The sequence below is a fragment of the Saimiri boliviensis genome, chromosome 2 (genome assembly GCF_048565385.1).
Source record: "Saimiri boliviensis isolate mSaiBol1 chromosome 2, mSaiBol1.pri, whole genome shotgun sequence".
In the NCBI taxonomy this organism is placed as follows: Eukaryota; Metazoa; Chordata; class Mammalia; order Primates; family Cebidae; genus Saimiri; species Saimiri boliviensis.
The window spans coordinates 119,435,503-119,450,236 of record NC_133450.1 but is presented as its reverse complement, the minus strand read 5'-3'; the positions used below and the strand labels follow the sequence as shown (position 1 = coordinate 119,450,236).

The following is a 14,734-nucleotide window of genomic DNA, read 5'->3' as shown; positions in this document are numbered from 1 at the left end:
GAAACAGATTGCTTAACCAGCACAGTATGCTCTTTGAAGGATGCAGGTAAAAGACAGATGACGTGGTTCAGATCTGTGTCCCCACCAAATCTTATGTTGAATTGTAAGTCCTAATGTTGGAGGGCCTGATGAGAGGTGATTTGATCATGGAGGTGGATTTCTCTAAATAGTTTCACACCATCCCCTTGGTGCTGTCCTCATATTAGTGAGTGAGTTCTCATGAGATCTGGCCATTTAAAAGTATGTGGCACCTCCCTGCCCCTTACTCCTGCTCCACCACGTGAGATGCCTCACTCCCTCTTTGCCTTCTGCCATAACTGGAAGCTTCCTGAGGCCTCCTTAGAAGCAGAAGCTACTATGCTTCCTGTTCAGCCTGCAGAACCATGAGCCAATCAAGCATCTTTTCTTTATAAACTACCCAGTCTCAGGTATTTCTTTATAGCAATACGAGAATGGACTAATACAACAGGGAAGTTTCCATTTACATGACTGGAGTGGTAGGGAGAATGTCCCAGATGGCCAGCATTTGGTGGAAGACACTGGAAAAAAGGTCCCAAGTGTACATCCCAGAGTTCAAGAGGCCTTGGGAAAATTTCACTATTTTGCCTAAGGCAGGTTTACTCTTAAATTTCTTACATGATGTCTGCTTTATCAGACTCTGACCTTCATGATGCCTCCAGGCCACTTGCAGTAATATTTCCAAAGTTCCCCAAGTCATCTTCCTGTGTTAACACTTACCCTGTTGACCCAATTCCTTGCTTACAGTTGACTCTAGAGTTTATGTCTCATCTACTATTTAAGCCCTTTTTATTTCCACTTTACTTCAGCTCTCCCTTGGGGCCATGTTCTTTCTGTCTCCCCTCGATAGTCCTGACTTCCATGGACGTTACAATGAAACAATGCAGGAAATAAGCAGACAATGATGCTGCGGGACACGCAGACCATCCCTACTTAACGCTCAGCTGATGCAGCACCCCTTCACCTCTAGCCTCAACCAGGGAGGGAAGGGGGCCCAGAACCACAAGAACTCAGAGAAATATAGTTGAAATGAAGCTCTTTATCCTCCTAGTCAATCTTTCTTGCATCAGTTGCACCGAGGGCGAATGAATGAACTTCACAGAACATCTTCTGGCATCAAGTTCATCAGTGACCAGAGGTGTACTTTTGCAACCTCCCCAGGAGCTTAGTTTTGGCTGTCTTCCTACCATGAGTTTGGTTACCATAGCAACAGCCAGGGAAGCTCTGCCTGGAAGAGATATTTCTTATATAATGAGCCTGGAAGATCTTAAGGTGAACATAGACAACTTTTACTGTTTCAGGCCTAAAAGACCTAACCTTTTTTCTCTCCCTGTTACTTACTGGGATATATTTATAGCATTTATATCATGTTAACCATAAAATGAATATGATTTTCTTTCCTTTTAAAAAGCAAGATAGTCAGATCATATAGAGATCACTGGGTTCCTGGGTCCTTAGGCCACATTGGAATATATTCTCCAAAGGTTCTCAGTCTTGCCTACTAGTTTTGTCTGCATGAAGTCATTGCTCTTCTCAAGTCCTTCTCAGGACCTGTCAAATCAAAAACTCCTAAGCTGGAAGTTTGGAGCCATCCAACATTCGATCCCTCCCCTACGAGCCTCATCCTCTAGCTCACTGGGTATAATGTTTGCACCATTTTGTCCTCTTCCTTTAGAGGAACAGGTATCATCCCTCCCTGCTAAAGAGTATTGGTCAGTCCCTATGGTAAGAATGATATGACTCGGTTCCTAAGCCTGATCAGGCTCAGACTTTCCTGGGACTTCTGCCACTACTATATGGGAAGGCATTCTTTTGTCTCAGAGGCTGCTAAGTTGGTAGGTCAGAAGCCTTGGACCATCATGTCCAACATGTGGAAAAATCCTGTATTAGTCTGCCAAGGCTGCCATGACAATACCATAGACTGGGTGGCTGTATTAGTCTGTTTTCATGCTGCTAATAAAGACATACCTGAGACTGGGCAATTTATAAAGGAAAGAGGTTTAATTGACTCACAGTTCAGCATGGCTGGGGAGGCCTCAGGAAACTTGCAATCATGGTCGAAGTGGAAGCAAACACATCCTTCTCCACACAGTGGCAGGAAGGAGAAGCGCAGAGCAAAAGTGGAGAAATCTCCTTAAAAAAAAAAAAAAAAAATCAGATCTCGTAAGAACTCACTCACTTATCATGAGAACAGCCTGAGGGTAACTGCCTCCATGACCCAATTACCTCCCACTGGTTCCCTGTACGACATGTGGGGATTATAGGAACCTCAATTCAAGATGAGATTGGGGTGAGGACACAGCCAAACCATGTCAGTGGCTTAAACAACAGACATTTACTCCTGACAGTTCTGGAGGCTGGATGTCTAAGATCAAGGTGTCAGTGGTCTTCTTTCCTTGGCTTACAAATGGGTCCCCTCTGGCTCCGCCCTCACATGGCTTTTCCTCTGCGCTTGCACACCCGCTGTCTCTTCTCCCTCTTATGAGAAGACTAGTCCTGTTGGATTAGGGCCCCACCCTTACGACTTCATTTAACCTCAATTACTTACTGAAAGGTCTTGTCTGCAAATACAGTCACATTGGGAGTTAGAGCTTCATGTGAGTTTTGATGGAACACAATTCAGACTGTAATAAATTATATGGGAGAACTGGAAAAACAGGTGAAGACCCAGTCACATTATTCTAGGCTCTGGATACAGTGAGTCAGCCCTCCCCCTCTAAAGATTTCATTTTCTTCAGTAATTTGTCTTTTCTCTCCACTGTACTCTTAAATATTTAAACACATCTACATAATGGCCATTGTTTAGTCGAAATAAAGGAAGAGTTAGTGTTTGGGGATATTAGAATCTACAAACAATACTTTATTATAAATTAAGAAAAAATATACTCTATATAGTTCTTTGTATATTGCACTTTAACCAAAGACATAGGCACTGTCAACATCTCAATTATTTTATACATATAAAGATTGCCTTAAGCAAACACTTTTGCCCCAATACCTTCCTTAAGCACAATTTTTAAGATTCAGTTGTTCTAATATTTTATACCCTATCATCAAGCAGAGATGAGAAGACCTCAGAATTCAACAAGAATCTGCGTGCTTACCTCTTCTGATACAAATATCAGAAGCTGATTCTTAAAGCTTCTACTTTTACATAGAAAGAAAAATATCCACTCCATTTCTAATCACAAATGGAAAGAACCCAAGGTGATATCCCAGCCAATCATCTACAATTAAAGAATTAATACTGTGCTCAGAGGATAAAATTCATAATATTTATGTACTAAATTGTACAGATGAGAAGAAAGAGACAGAAACTAGTGAAATCATACCTTCCAATGCATGACTTTTAAACCAATTCATCTTTACTATAGGATACAATGGGGTGGCAGGGGGAGGGGAGGATTTACAGTAACTTTTATACTTCTTTATCTGAAGAAAATGCCACCAAATTGATGTATTATTTAGCCTTTGTTGCAAAGAAGGCCTTCCATTTGAACATGCTAGATACAGAACTCTAAACTCTGAGCTTTTTAATCACAGAAAATGTGCCCTTTACCATCTTTGTGTCCCCTGCCCTTAATACTATACCCAACCCAGAGTCAGGGATCAAAAGATATTTTTGGTATGAATGGGCAGAAAGACACACGTATGACCTTGAATGATAGCGCAATTGATTACAACTTATTAAAATTGTCTGATGTGTCCAGAGTATTCCAAATATTGTACCCAAATTCTCAAAAGGCATGTGATAGAATGGGGTTATCCTTGATAGACTACAACTAAAGTTAGAAAGATTATTTTAGAGGTACCATCAGAGTAGATGTCAGAAAATCTGGGTTCCCATCTTGCATATTCCACAAATAGAGTTTATAGCATTGCACCAGTTGCTTAATCTGTGTCTTGAATCCTCATCAATAAAGTTCAATTAAGTGGATTCAAACACTTGTGTGAATACTAACAGGTCACTGGCAATTAATTTGAAAATAAAAATCTGTAAGGCTTCTGCAATCTAGCTGAAATCTACCTTTCCCCTTGGATTTTCCAAAATTCATCAGCACCTCCCAGCCTGCCCCATGTTTTGTATCCACACTTCCTTCTGCTGAGACGTTCTCTTTGCTATCTTCACCTCCCTAATTCGCAACGATTTTTCAAGACCCAGACCCACATACACCTTCTTAAAGCCTCCAGGTGCACACGCACTGGGGGATTACGTGTAGGTGTGTGAACTCCTCGAGGATGGAACACATTCAATTCTTTTCGGTGCTGCCCCTAGCAGCCTTCCCACCATACTTTGCAAGAGTTCTGCATGGAGCAAAGCAAATACTACGGTTATGGCCTCCCCTTGTTCCCTCAGGACCTCTTAGATTCACTCAACCCGATATCTCAAGATTTCAAAGAAATGAAGAGATTGAAGGTCTCTGTCTCACAAGTTAGTCACTGATCAGGCAGAGCGTTTGGCTTTTGCTTCCTCACATTTGTTTTGCATACACACAATGGTCTTGATATGTTTAGAGGAGAGGGTATTTGCATTGGGGCACGGCTGGCCCAACTGTCAGCCAACGTTTGTGTTTCGTTCATAGCCCTCAGGAAGACAACTGAGAGTTCAAGGAATTGAGAAGTTAAGCCCATTTATTTAAAATCATCTTTGACTTTCTCATTACCAACATATGTGTATTTTCTGCAAGGTTACAAAAGCAACTGGAACATATGTTAAAACAACAAGTTTCGGAGTCATCTGCAGCAACTAATTCTAGAGAATTGTCTTACCCAATTTCACTTCTTACTTATATGGAACTAAACCTTAATCCACGTTCAGGTATGAAATATATTCATGATTCTGTCCCAAAATACAAAATCAAAAGTTAGCATTCTAATTCCCAGCTAACTGCCACATTAATTCGTCTGGATGAACTTTGTGGTTCTGAACTCCGACAACGCTCAGGATGTCAAATCTAACACCTGCCCCACCCCATGCCTACCCCAAAAACAGATGAGAGGCTTTTATAGGTTGCAAGTCCTGGTCTGGTTTATTTATAAAGCAATAAATATTAGAAGCACAAACAAATTGCACATGTGTAAACAAACTGTACAATGATTGATGAGAGATGAGGGAAGGTGGTTTGGAAGACTTCAAGAAGCATAATACCATCATCCTGACTGGAAGGTACATGAAGAAAGAAAGCACCTTAGAAGCATTTGCGGTGGACGATGGATGGGCCTGCCTCATCGTACTCTTGCTTGCTAATCCACATCTGCTGGAAGGTGGACAGTGAGGCCAGGATGGAGCCCCCAATCCAGACAGAGTATTTACGCTCAGGGGGAGCAATAATCTGCAGAAAGCAAAGAAAAACTTCCTGTGAACTCTGGAGTTCCAAGCAAGGGAGAAGTAACACGCTGGGAGGATTCACAGGAAAAAAAATTAGATATTAATTAGCTATAATGTGGGAGGTTATACCACAAAATACTGTACCCAATCAAGTTATATGAACTCACCTCTATTTCATCATTTCTGTCATTAAAGATATATTTTATTATTAAATGGAATTTCTCCACTTATCTAGAGTGTAATTTAGCAACAAGCTAAATGTATAGTGAAGGCTAGCCCAAAAGTTGGGGACTTTTAAAATGTATTAGAAGATTTTGTTGCATGTGTGTCTTTTATTTTTTGTAAAAAGATTTATTTTTATTCACTGCCTAAAAGTATGTTGAAAGTTACCTATCTTGGGAAAAGTGCTAAGAAAATCAGACAAAGTGCTAGAAAAGCTAACAGGTAAAGTTGGTAACCGGAGACAGAAAACCGAGTATGAAGGGAAAAGGAATCAGGAATGTAGTTCTGCTTAGAATACGAAGATTTGCCTTGGATTTCCCATTCACGAAAGTTTTTACCTTAATCTTCATGGTGCTAGGAGCCAGGGCAGTGATTTCCTTTTGCATACGATCCGCAATGCCAGGGTACATAGTGGTGCCTCCAGATAAGACATTGTTGGCATACAGATCCTTGCGGATATCAATGTCACACTTCATAATGCTATTGTAAGTTGTTTCATGGATGCCAGCAGATTCCATACCTAGGAACAAGTCATGCACGCACACACACACACACACACACATGCAAAAAATAACAATAATAAATATATAACAGTGCATTCAGGTCAAGGTAGAGGGGAAAGAACAGAATTTCTTAGTGTGAGTGAGCTGTCACCACTTGTCTCTGAAACATATGTTCCCCTATAAGACACACTGCAGGGTGGAACAGGTGCCTGACAGTTAATCCACAATAGAATGCCAAGAAAGGAGCAACTGTGCTTAGCACCTGTTTCGAGTAAACACCTCCTGTAACTATCATATGTACAAAGATGTATTGGAAAAGGACAAGATACACGTTTAATCTAAAATGAATGCAGTTTTTATGTATGGACTAAAATCAGATGCTGACAAAGATCCTCGTGGAAAGCATTGCTTAGGAAGGATATGTGTTGACATATAAGTGTCCAGTTATTAATATGAGTAGGAATGTTATTGCATTCAATGCTGAGTAACTTGGAAAAGCCAGCTACTTGGTAATGAAACTTACTGGAAGAAGTCAGCACCTGTGAAATAGCTCTTTTTCTGCAGATGCGTGATACTCAGTTACTACCGTGTGCCATCCTTTATTCTGAGATGAACTCAGTGGGTCATCCTTTATCATATCACTAGAGCAGAACATAGACTTTCCCTCTAATGAGCTATCAGGACTTGAGGTTGAGCTGTGTGAGAGTCCAAACTATGACTTCTTTTAACTCAAGGGCTTCTTGAGCCTTCTAGATTTTACTCTGGGAAGCCTAAGATTTCCAGGGAAAATCGTGCCTCTGCACCAGACCCTACAACTCACCAATGAAGGAGGGCTGGAAGAGCGTCTCAGGACAGCGGAAGCGCTCGTTGCCAATAGTGATGACTTGGCCATCAGGCAGTTCATAGCTCTTCTCCAGGGAGGAGGAAGAGGCAGCTGTGGCCATCTCATTCTCAAAATCCAAGGCAACATAGCACAGCTTCTCTTTAATGTCACGGACAATCTCACGTTCAGCTGCAGAAATAAAGGGTATCACAGTCAAGCTCTGAAGCAGGAAGTCCATTATAGGGAGGTAGGCAGATTCAGTGAGGGGGGAAGGCAGCAGACCCACGCTGTGGCAGATGAGACACACCCACACCCACCAGTGGTGACAAAGGAGTAGCCACGCTCAGTGAGGATCTTCATGAGGTAGTCAGTGAGGTCCCGACCAGCCAGATCCAGACGCATGATGGCATGGGGCAAAGCGTAGCCTTCATAGATGGGGACGTTGTGAGTTACACCATCCCCAGAGTCCAGAACAATGCCTGTCAGGGGAAGCAGACAAGAACAAGGTAAAGTCCTGAGGACAACACCACTGCTTTAGCCATGGCGAAGCCTGCTTCCAGTCCGGGTTGAGAGATGCTAGCAATGGGCATTGATCCAGATAAAATTAGATCCCTTACACGAAAAGAATAAAAATGAGCATCATGCACACTAAATCTAAAGCAAACTGCAGCTCATCTTTTCAACTATTGTAGTAGAAAAAAATTTCCCAAGGACACTTTCATATGACCATCCTTCTTACCACCCCTGAGCACATTATGTAAACACCCAAGTGTGTTTTTCTCTGCTTTTACTGGACTTACACGTTTCCCTCTCTTTTGACTCGGACCCTGTAGGGAATGCATTCTCCTTGAGGATGCTTACCCAGGTGATATGATGGTTTAAACACATCCCAGTGACTGCTGCACTCCAAGTTGCTACACTGTGCTGAGCTTTCAATAAGGGAAGGACCTAACTCCACAGTTTATCAGCTCCAACAATAAGTGTGCTCTGAAATTAACCGCCGGGCACCATTATCACCTCACTTTTAGCATGGAGAACTTGCCAGGGAATGGGAGGAATGGGAGGAAAGGGATTATCCTTTTTTCAATCTGGTGGATCTGATTTCACAGCAAGGTCGGTGACTTAGGAATATGATTAATCAGTAACTGTCCCCAGAGCCCAAGCGTACCTGTGGTACGGCCAGAAGCATACAGGGATAGCACTGCCTGGATGGCCACGTACATGGCAGGGACATTGAAGGTCTCAAACATGATCTGGGTCATCTTCTCCCGGTTGGCCTTGGGGTTCAGTGGGGCCTCTGTGAGCAGGGTGGGGTGCTCCTCAGGAGCCACACGGAGCTCGTTGTAGAAGGTGTGGTGCCAGATCTTCTCCATGTCATCCCAGTTGGTGATGATACCGTGCTCAATGGGGTACTTCAGGGTCAGGATGCCTCGCTTGCTCTGGGCTTCATCACCTACATAGGAGTCCTTCTGACCCATACCAACCATAACTCCCTATGAGAAGAAAAAAAAATAAGAAAATCATGCTCCCACCACGTCAGGAATATAATCAGTGTCTTGTCCATTTATATATAACTGCCCAATTCAAGGAACATATTTAAATACCAGAAATAATAAGCAATAGGATTTTATCCCAATTTAGAAGAATTATTTAAAAATCAATCTTTGACCTTCCCACCACTCGCCCAAAGATGTATAATTCTATTGTTGAGAATATAACTCAGGAGAGAATGAAGCTATTTCACTGAAGAAGCAGAGCGTCACCTCACCTTAAAAATATCATATGCCTTCATTAAATTATTAAGCTCATCACCCATGTCAACTGGAATATAGATGACTGCATTTTGGAATGACTGAATTAATGACACATTGTATTTCTCCTAAGAAAAGATTTTGACATTCAAGTGAACACATAATGATGGGCTGATATGCCATCTTCACTCCAACAGTGAAATTGAGCCTGTCCAGAGCTGTCCTGGAGTCATTCACCAGCTCTGAGGACGAAGGTCTCCTCCTTGGCAGCCTGCCTGGCCAGGCATGTGACAAATCCAGAGAGCATGGCATTTCTTTTAATAAACGAGGTGGCATGTCACTATCACCATGGCACTTGCTGCCTCTGTCGTGCCTGGCTTCTAAAAATGCCACAGCCAGGAAGGAGATAGATTTCACCTTTGGGGAGCCCTGTAAACTGGCTGTGAACACGGGAAAAGAATGTGATTGGTTGGGAGAGGTTATATTGTTAGAAATTTACACAGGACTGAAAAGGGAAGACAAGGAAGAAAGTAAAGTGTATAAGGCATAGAAGACCCTAAGGACTAAAAGTCCAAAAGGCCATGAATGGAAAGAAGCTGGTGACGTTCACACCAGCGCGTGGGACCCTTTGAGAGGCCTGCCACTCAGGTGTACATTTCTCAGTATGTTGGGGTTCGGTGGGGTATTGCTTGCCTTGGCTTGGATTTGAAGTGAATCAGCCTTTTCTTAACTTGACCTAAAGAGTTCACACCACAAGTGGTTCAAGTGAGAGCCGTTTCCTAGATGGCTGGACAGAGGAGGTGGCAGGAGGGGGTGTCGAATAGGACTAGGGGCTTGGCAGGAAGTTTACCTGGTGCCGTGGGCGGCCCACGATGGATGGGAAGACCGCACGGGGAGCGTCATCGCCCGCAAAGCCGGCCTTCACCAGCCCAGAGCCATTGTCGCACACCAGGGCGGTGGTCTCCTCGTCGTCACACATCTTGGCACAGCTTCAGGGGGTTCTGCAGGTTGAGGAGGGGCGGGCGGGCCACGCTCAGCTGCCTGTGAGGGCCTTCTCCGCACGCAGAGAAGGGGACAGAGCACAGCGGGGATGCAGGGACTGGACAGGGGCGTGGGCAGGGGAGATTCCTGCCACCTCCCTTCCCCTCAAGTCATAAAAGGGAAAGAAGCTGCGGAGGAGACGGGAGCGGGGAATCCACCCAGGCTCTCTGGCCAGGAGTGTCACCTAGGGCACCAGGTGCAAGGAGGACCCAGGAAACCCAGCCCCCTAGTCCACCAAGCTCTTTTTCTTCCTTTTCACTAACTGGGAGCTCGATCTCCAGCCCTGGTCCATATCGCTCTGCCTGTGCCCCAGATGGAGGGGAACGCGCACGAGAGCAGGGACCCAAACGCCCTTGGGGAGCCACAAAATTCCCCTTCGTAGAGCCCCTGCTAGGTCCTGCGAGGACCGACGCCCAGGAGAAACAAGTTAGAACCAAATCAAAAAGTGTAGGGGGAAAAAACAGCAGTTGCAGAGCGGCAGAGCGGCAGAGCGGCAGAGCGGCAGAGCGGCCGAGGGCGGGCCGGGCGGGCCAGGCGGCTGCGCGGGGTTGGGCTGAGGCCGGGCGCGGCCTGCGGACCGAGAGGGGAGGGAGCGCGCAGGGCCGGGCTCTGACTCACCGTCCGCGGGGCGGGTCGGCTCGGCTCGGCTCGGGCGGCGGGCGCTGGGCGGCGGGCTCCAAGAGGGCCGCTTTATAGCACGCTGATGGACAGGGTCAGTTGGAGCAGCCGGGGGCAGGGGTGGGGGGCCCGGTCTGCCACCTTGCCTTATTTGGTCGCCTTCGCACCCGCTAGGACTACCGAGGCCATTCTTGGAGCCAAGGGCAGGGGAGAGGATCAGCCAGTGGGGCCCCCAGACCATGTAAGGAAGGGGAGGGGGCAGCCAGGGGGATGGCCAAATAGGGAGCTGGGGAGGGGCAGGAGGTGAAGGGTAGGGGGCAGGGGAAGACTAAGTGACGCCAACCCACCCCTCCCCGTTTCTGGGGTGGATGTGCTCCCTGGATGGGCTGTGGATTCGGTTCTCACAACCCCACCAATCTTGGGGACAATAAGCCACATGCAAGTGCGGGGGCTTGGCGCCCTGCCCTCTGCTGAGGGGTCCTGACAGCTGAGCCAGGGCAGCAGGGGAGTGACGGCGGCTTCTCGTCTTCCCGGGCTGCCAAGAGCACAAAGGACACCACAACAGCACATCTGAGTGGCTGGAAAAGGGGCAAGCGGGACAGGGCACCCTTCTGGTCTAGTCCCCACCAGCCTGGATATCTTTACTCAGAGAGCTGGGGCTGGGCTCATCTAGGTCAGAAAACTGAGATTAACCAAGGCCACCGAATTCCAAATCACACATGGATCAGGTCTGGCCGGTGAAGAGACAGAAAAGGGTTGCTGTGAGAGTTTGGCCAAGTTTTGCTGGAGAAAGGACCAGGTTTACTCCAGCCTAATTATGGGGTAGTCCTCATCCATGCTGCGGGGGGTTTTGCTCAAACTCAGACTCTGGTCTTCAAGCCAGAAGAGGATCCCCTGCTGCTAAAGTGAATAAAGGAACAAAAGCGGAAAGTAGCTTGCCCAACTGATGGTGGGGAAATGAGCATCTTTAAACTGGGGGCAGACAACTTCATTCCAGGTGGCGACACAAGACTGAAAAGGCAAATACTTTGATGGGGAACATAGCAGCAACTTAAACCATAAGAATACAGCAATCCTTGCTACTCAAAGTGCAGTCTGTGGACAAGCAGTATTGTCATAACCTGGGAATGAACTAGAAATGCAAAGTTTCAAGCGCCATCCCAATCCGCTTTTCAGCAAGATCCTCATTTGCTTGGTATGTACATTAAAGTGTGAGAAGCATCGATGTAAATGACAGATATCCTCTCTTTTGTGGAAAACAGATTTTTTGCAAGATCTTGAACTTCTGAGAAGGAAAAAGAAAAATGACATGAAATGAGGAGAGGGGAAGGAAGACGGAGACTGAAGGACACAGATCACTAGTTTGCCCTGGGTGCCCTGCATTCTCAGTTCTTTATTGGCGCTTTGATTTTTAATGCTCATGTTTTTCCTCCAGTTCACACCAGTTAAAAATAGCAAACTGGGCACTGGCATCTCTCTCCAGAGTGGTCTTGGATTGATATGCTGAGGAGGTCTGCTGATTAGATACTTGTCCCGACTCGGGAATGCTGGGCCCTCCCCTCTGAACTCCCCAACCATGTTTGGGTTGGTCTGCAGAAGCAGCGTGGGGGCAGCTGTGTGGTGGGGCCAGGGGAGAGGTGCGGCTGAAATCACTCCATGCAACACAGCAGGCATTTTACAGTGAAAATGTCTACTGACAGGATGCCAAGAGTAGAACTGCCTTGTCTCATGGAAGTATAGAAAAAAACAAGGAAAAGGAGAAATAGGACTGGTGTCAGAGCCAGACAGACCCGAGCTCAAATGCTGCCTCTATCACTTACTACTTACTGTTTAGTCTTGAGCAAGACACTTAACCTTCCCATGCTCCAAGTTTTCCCTCTCAAAAGCGATACCATAATACTTCTTGCCTAAGTTACTGTGTATTGTAATAATCAGAGACAAATGCTGTAAGCCATGTGGAAGCTACAAAGCGAATTGTATGTGTAATGATACTTGTGGAGGCATTGATAGCTCTGCCTTTTGAAGAATCTGGTTGATTTCATTCTTCATTGATTCAGCAAATCTTTGCAGGACAAGAACTGTGCTATAAGGATTCTGTGATAAATAAAACAGAAGAGGACTCATCCTCTATGGCAAATACAGAAAGTCAGACAGCTATGGCACAAGCTGGGAAGTAAAAACAGGTAGCAGCAGGATAGTCACAAAAAGGGAAAGGCAATCTGAGTTTCCGAGAAAGCCTTCCCGAGGGAGTTGTTCATTTTTAAAAGTAGAACAGAACTGAAGTTCATGGATATTTGTGTGAGAGACACAGTTTCTATATGGGAGCGGCTACTGAGATTCCCACTTTCACTGCTATAGGTGCCAAGACTCTCAGGAATGGAAAGCCATGATTACCGACCTCAGTCCTTCGCACAGGCTCCCAGGGCCTAGGAGGTCACTTCCAGCCCACTCACTGCAGGACCATTGGTTCTGGTGGGGGAGGGTGGGTAGAAGAGTGGAAGACTCACACTAATTTTGTGAAACAATATTCACCCTAAAAATGTTTTTAAAATGTTTCCTATTCTACTCAATTTCATTGCTCAAAACAGTGTATTTTCATGTGTTATGTGTATAGCAAGAAAGAATGCTTATCTCTTAAAGATTTATGATTGTTTGATATTTACTATTGTATTACTGCTTGATCTCCACATTTTATCTTAATTTTTATTTATTTGTTTGTTTACTTCAGATAGGTTCACCCTCTGTTACCCAGGTTAGAGTGCAATGGTATAATCAGGGCTCACTGCAGCCTGGACCTTCCAGGCTCGGGTGATCTTCCCACCTCAGCCAATCCTCCCACCTCACCCTCCCAAGCTGTTGGGACTACAGGCACATGCCGCCACACCCAACTAATTTTTGTACTTTTTGTAGAGACGGGGTTTCACTACGTTGCCTGGGCTGGTCTGAAACTCCTGGGCTCAAGTGGTCTGCCAGCCTCAGCTTCCCAATGTGCTGGGATTACAGTCATGAGCCACCAGGTCTGGCCTTAATGTCCACATTTTAAAAACTTTGAACCCTATTTTATATTTTAAAATGTAAACCAATAGGAAAGTAAGATTTCATGACTGAGTTTTATTTAAACAAGTCTTTAGGGATCCACTTAATATGAAAATTGAGATTGGCTTTTAGGCATATAAAAATTGACATCTCAAAACAAAAAAATTACAGAAGAAAGAAAAAATGGCATCTCCTTGTTGGTACATTACATATTTTTTTATCATGGTAAAATATGCATGATATCAAATTTACTATCTTAACCCTTTAGAAATACACAGTTCAAAAGTGTTCAGAGCATTCACGTTGTTGTGCAGTCTTCCAATGTTATTCTTTTAATGCTAATTGTGACTAAATTGTGGCTCCTGCTGTTTGAGAAAGACTGGTTTACAGCTTATGAGGTATGGAACCACTGAGCATTTTTGTCTGAGGTCACACAGGTGAGCAATGGCGGAGTGACAATTCAGACTCAGGCATCTGACTTTAAGCCCTATTCCCAACCACCAAAAATGCCTTCACATCTGCTTGGTCTGCTGTTTCTCAGAATGTGATGCTAGAACCACCTCCAGCCAAATTACCTAGACTGCCTAATAGAAAGTCAGATTCCTGGGTTCTACCCTGGAAGATTGAATCTGCATTTCAAATGAGCCCTCATCCTTCTCCCCTAGCTATGTTTCTCTGCAGAGTGAAAAACTTAGCCACACTGCTTGGCTGTTCTTTCTGAAGCCCACAAAGCTTTGCTGGATACTGCCCAAGCTGCCAGTGCTGGCTAGAGTCCAGGTTGGCTGACCTTGTAGGTCCCAGTGGGATGGCAGAGCTGGAGCGGGTCCCCAGGGCTCTTGAGGGCCAGCGAGGCCCTTCTCGGTGTGGACAGACCATGAGGCAGACGTGCAGGGCAAACTGAAGGAACAGAAGGTGGGACAGTTCCCACTGCCCTTGCCTCGGGGGAAGTCTGTTTCATCCACCATCTGCTGGGATCTGGAAGGGAGCGGCCCAGCCTCCTCCCCGGCACTGAGGGATTAGCAGTCACTTATCTCAGCTGTTCCTCCATTCGGAGGTGTCACAGTATTTACAGAGAAGCCAGAAACAGACAGAGCCACACTTAATTCCTCCCCATGAGCCCTCTCCATCCCCTCCTGTCCCTCCTGCATTCCGTGTGCCAGGGGGAGGGAGAGCCTCATTTTAGATCAGACCAGGGGCGGAGGATCTAGCCTTCCTAAACATTCCTATTTTCTTTGCCTACACATTTGTTCACCCCCACTGCCCTCTGGCTGGAGCTGGGTTTCAGTTTTCATTAAAAGAAGAAAGTGACGTGATGGTGAGGGCTGCAGGCCCCCACACATCCTGGTGTTCAGAATCCAATATATGAGGCATGGCTAATCTTCACAGCATACTT

The 14,734-nt window shown here is 45.4% G+C and overlaps 1 protein-coding gene across 2 annotated transcripts; it reads right to left on the bottom strand.

Moving 5' to 3' along the window:
- Positions 1–5,020: 5,020 nt before the first annotated feature.
- ACTC1 (actin alpha cardiac muscle 1) lies at positions 5,021–10,387 on the bottom strand. 2 transcript variants are annotated; one of them, XM_039462909.2, is made up of 7 exons: positions 10,306–10,387; positions 9,497–9,697; positions 8,064–8,388; positions 7,213–7,374; positions 6,893–7,084; positions 5,908–6,089; positions 5,021–5,351 (listed from the first exon to the last, which is right to left on the bottom strand). In XM_039462909.2, the coding sequence occupies exons 2-7, from the start codon at positions 9,623–9,625 to the stop codon at positions 5,208–5,210; spliced, it is 1,134 nt and encodes a 377-aa protein (XP_039318843.1). In that variant the 5' UTR covers positions 9,626–9,697; positions 10,306–10,387; the 3' UTR covers positions 5,021–5,207. The 2 variants fall into 2 exon arrangements, with proteins under 2 accessions (XP_039318843.1, XP_039318842.1); XM_039462908.2 differs by having other exon boundaries at positions 9,497–9,647.
- Positions 10,388–14,734: the final 4,347 nt, after the last annotated feature.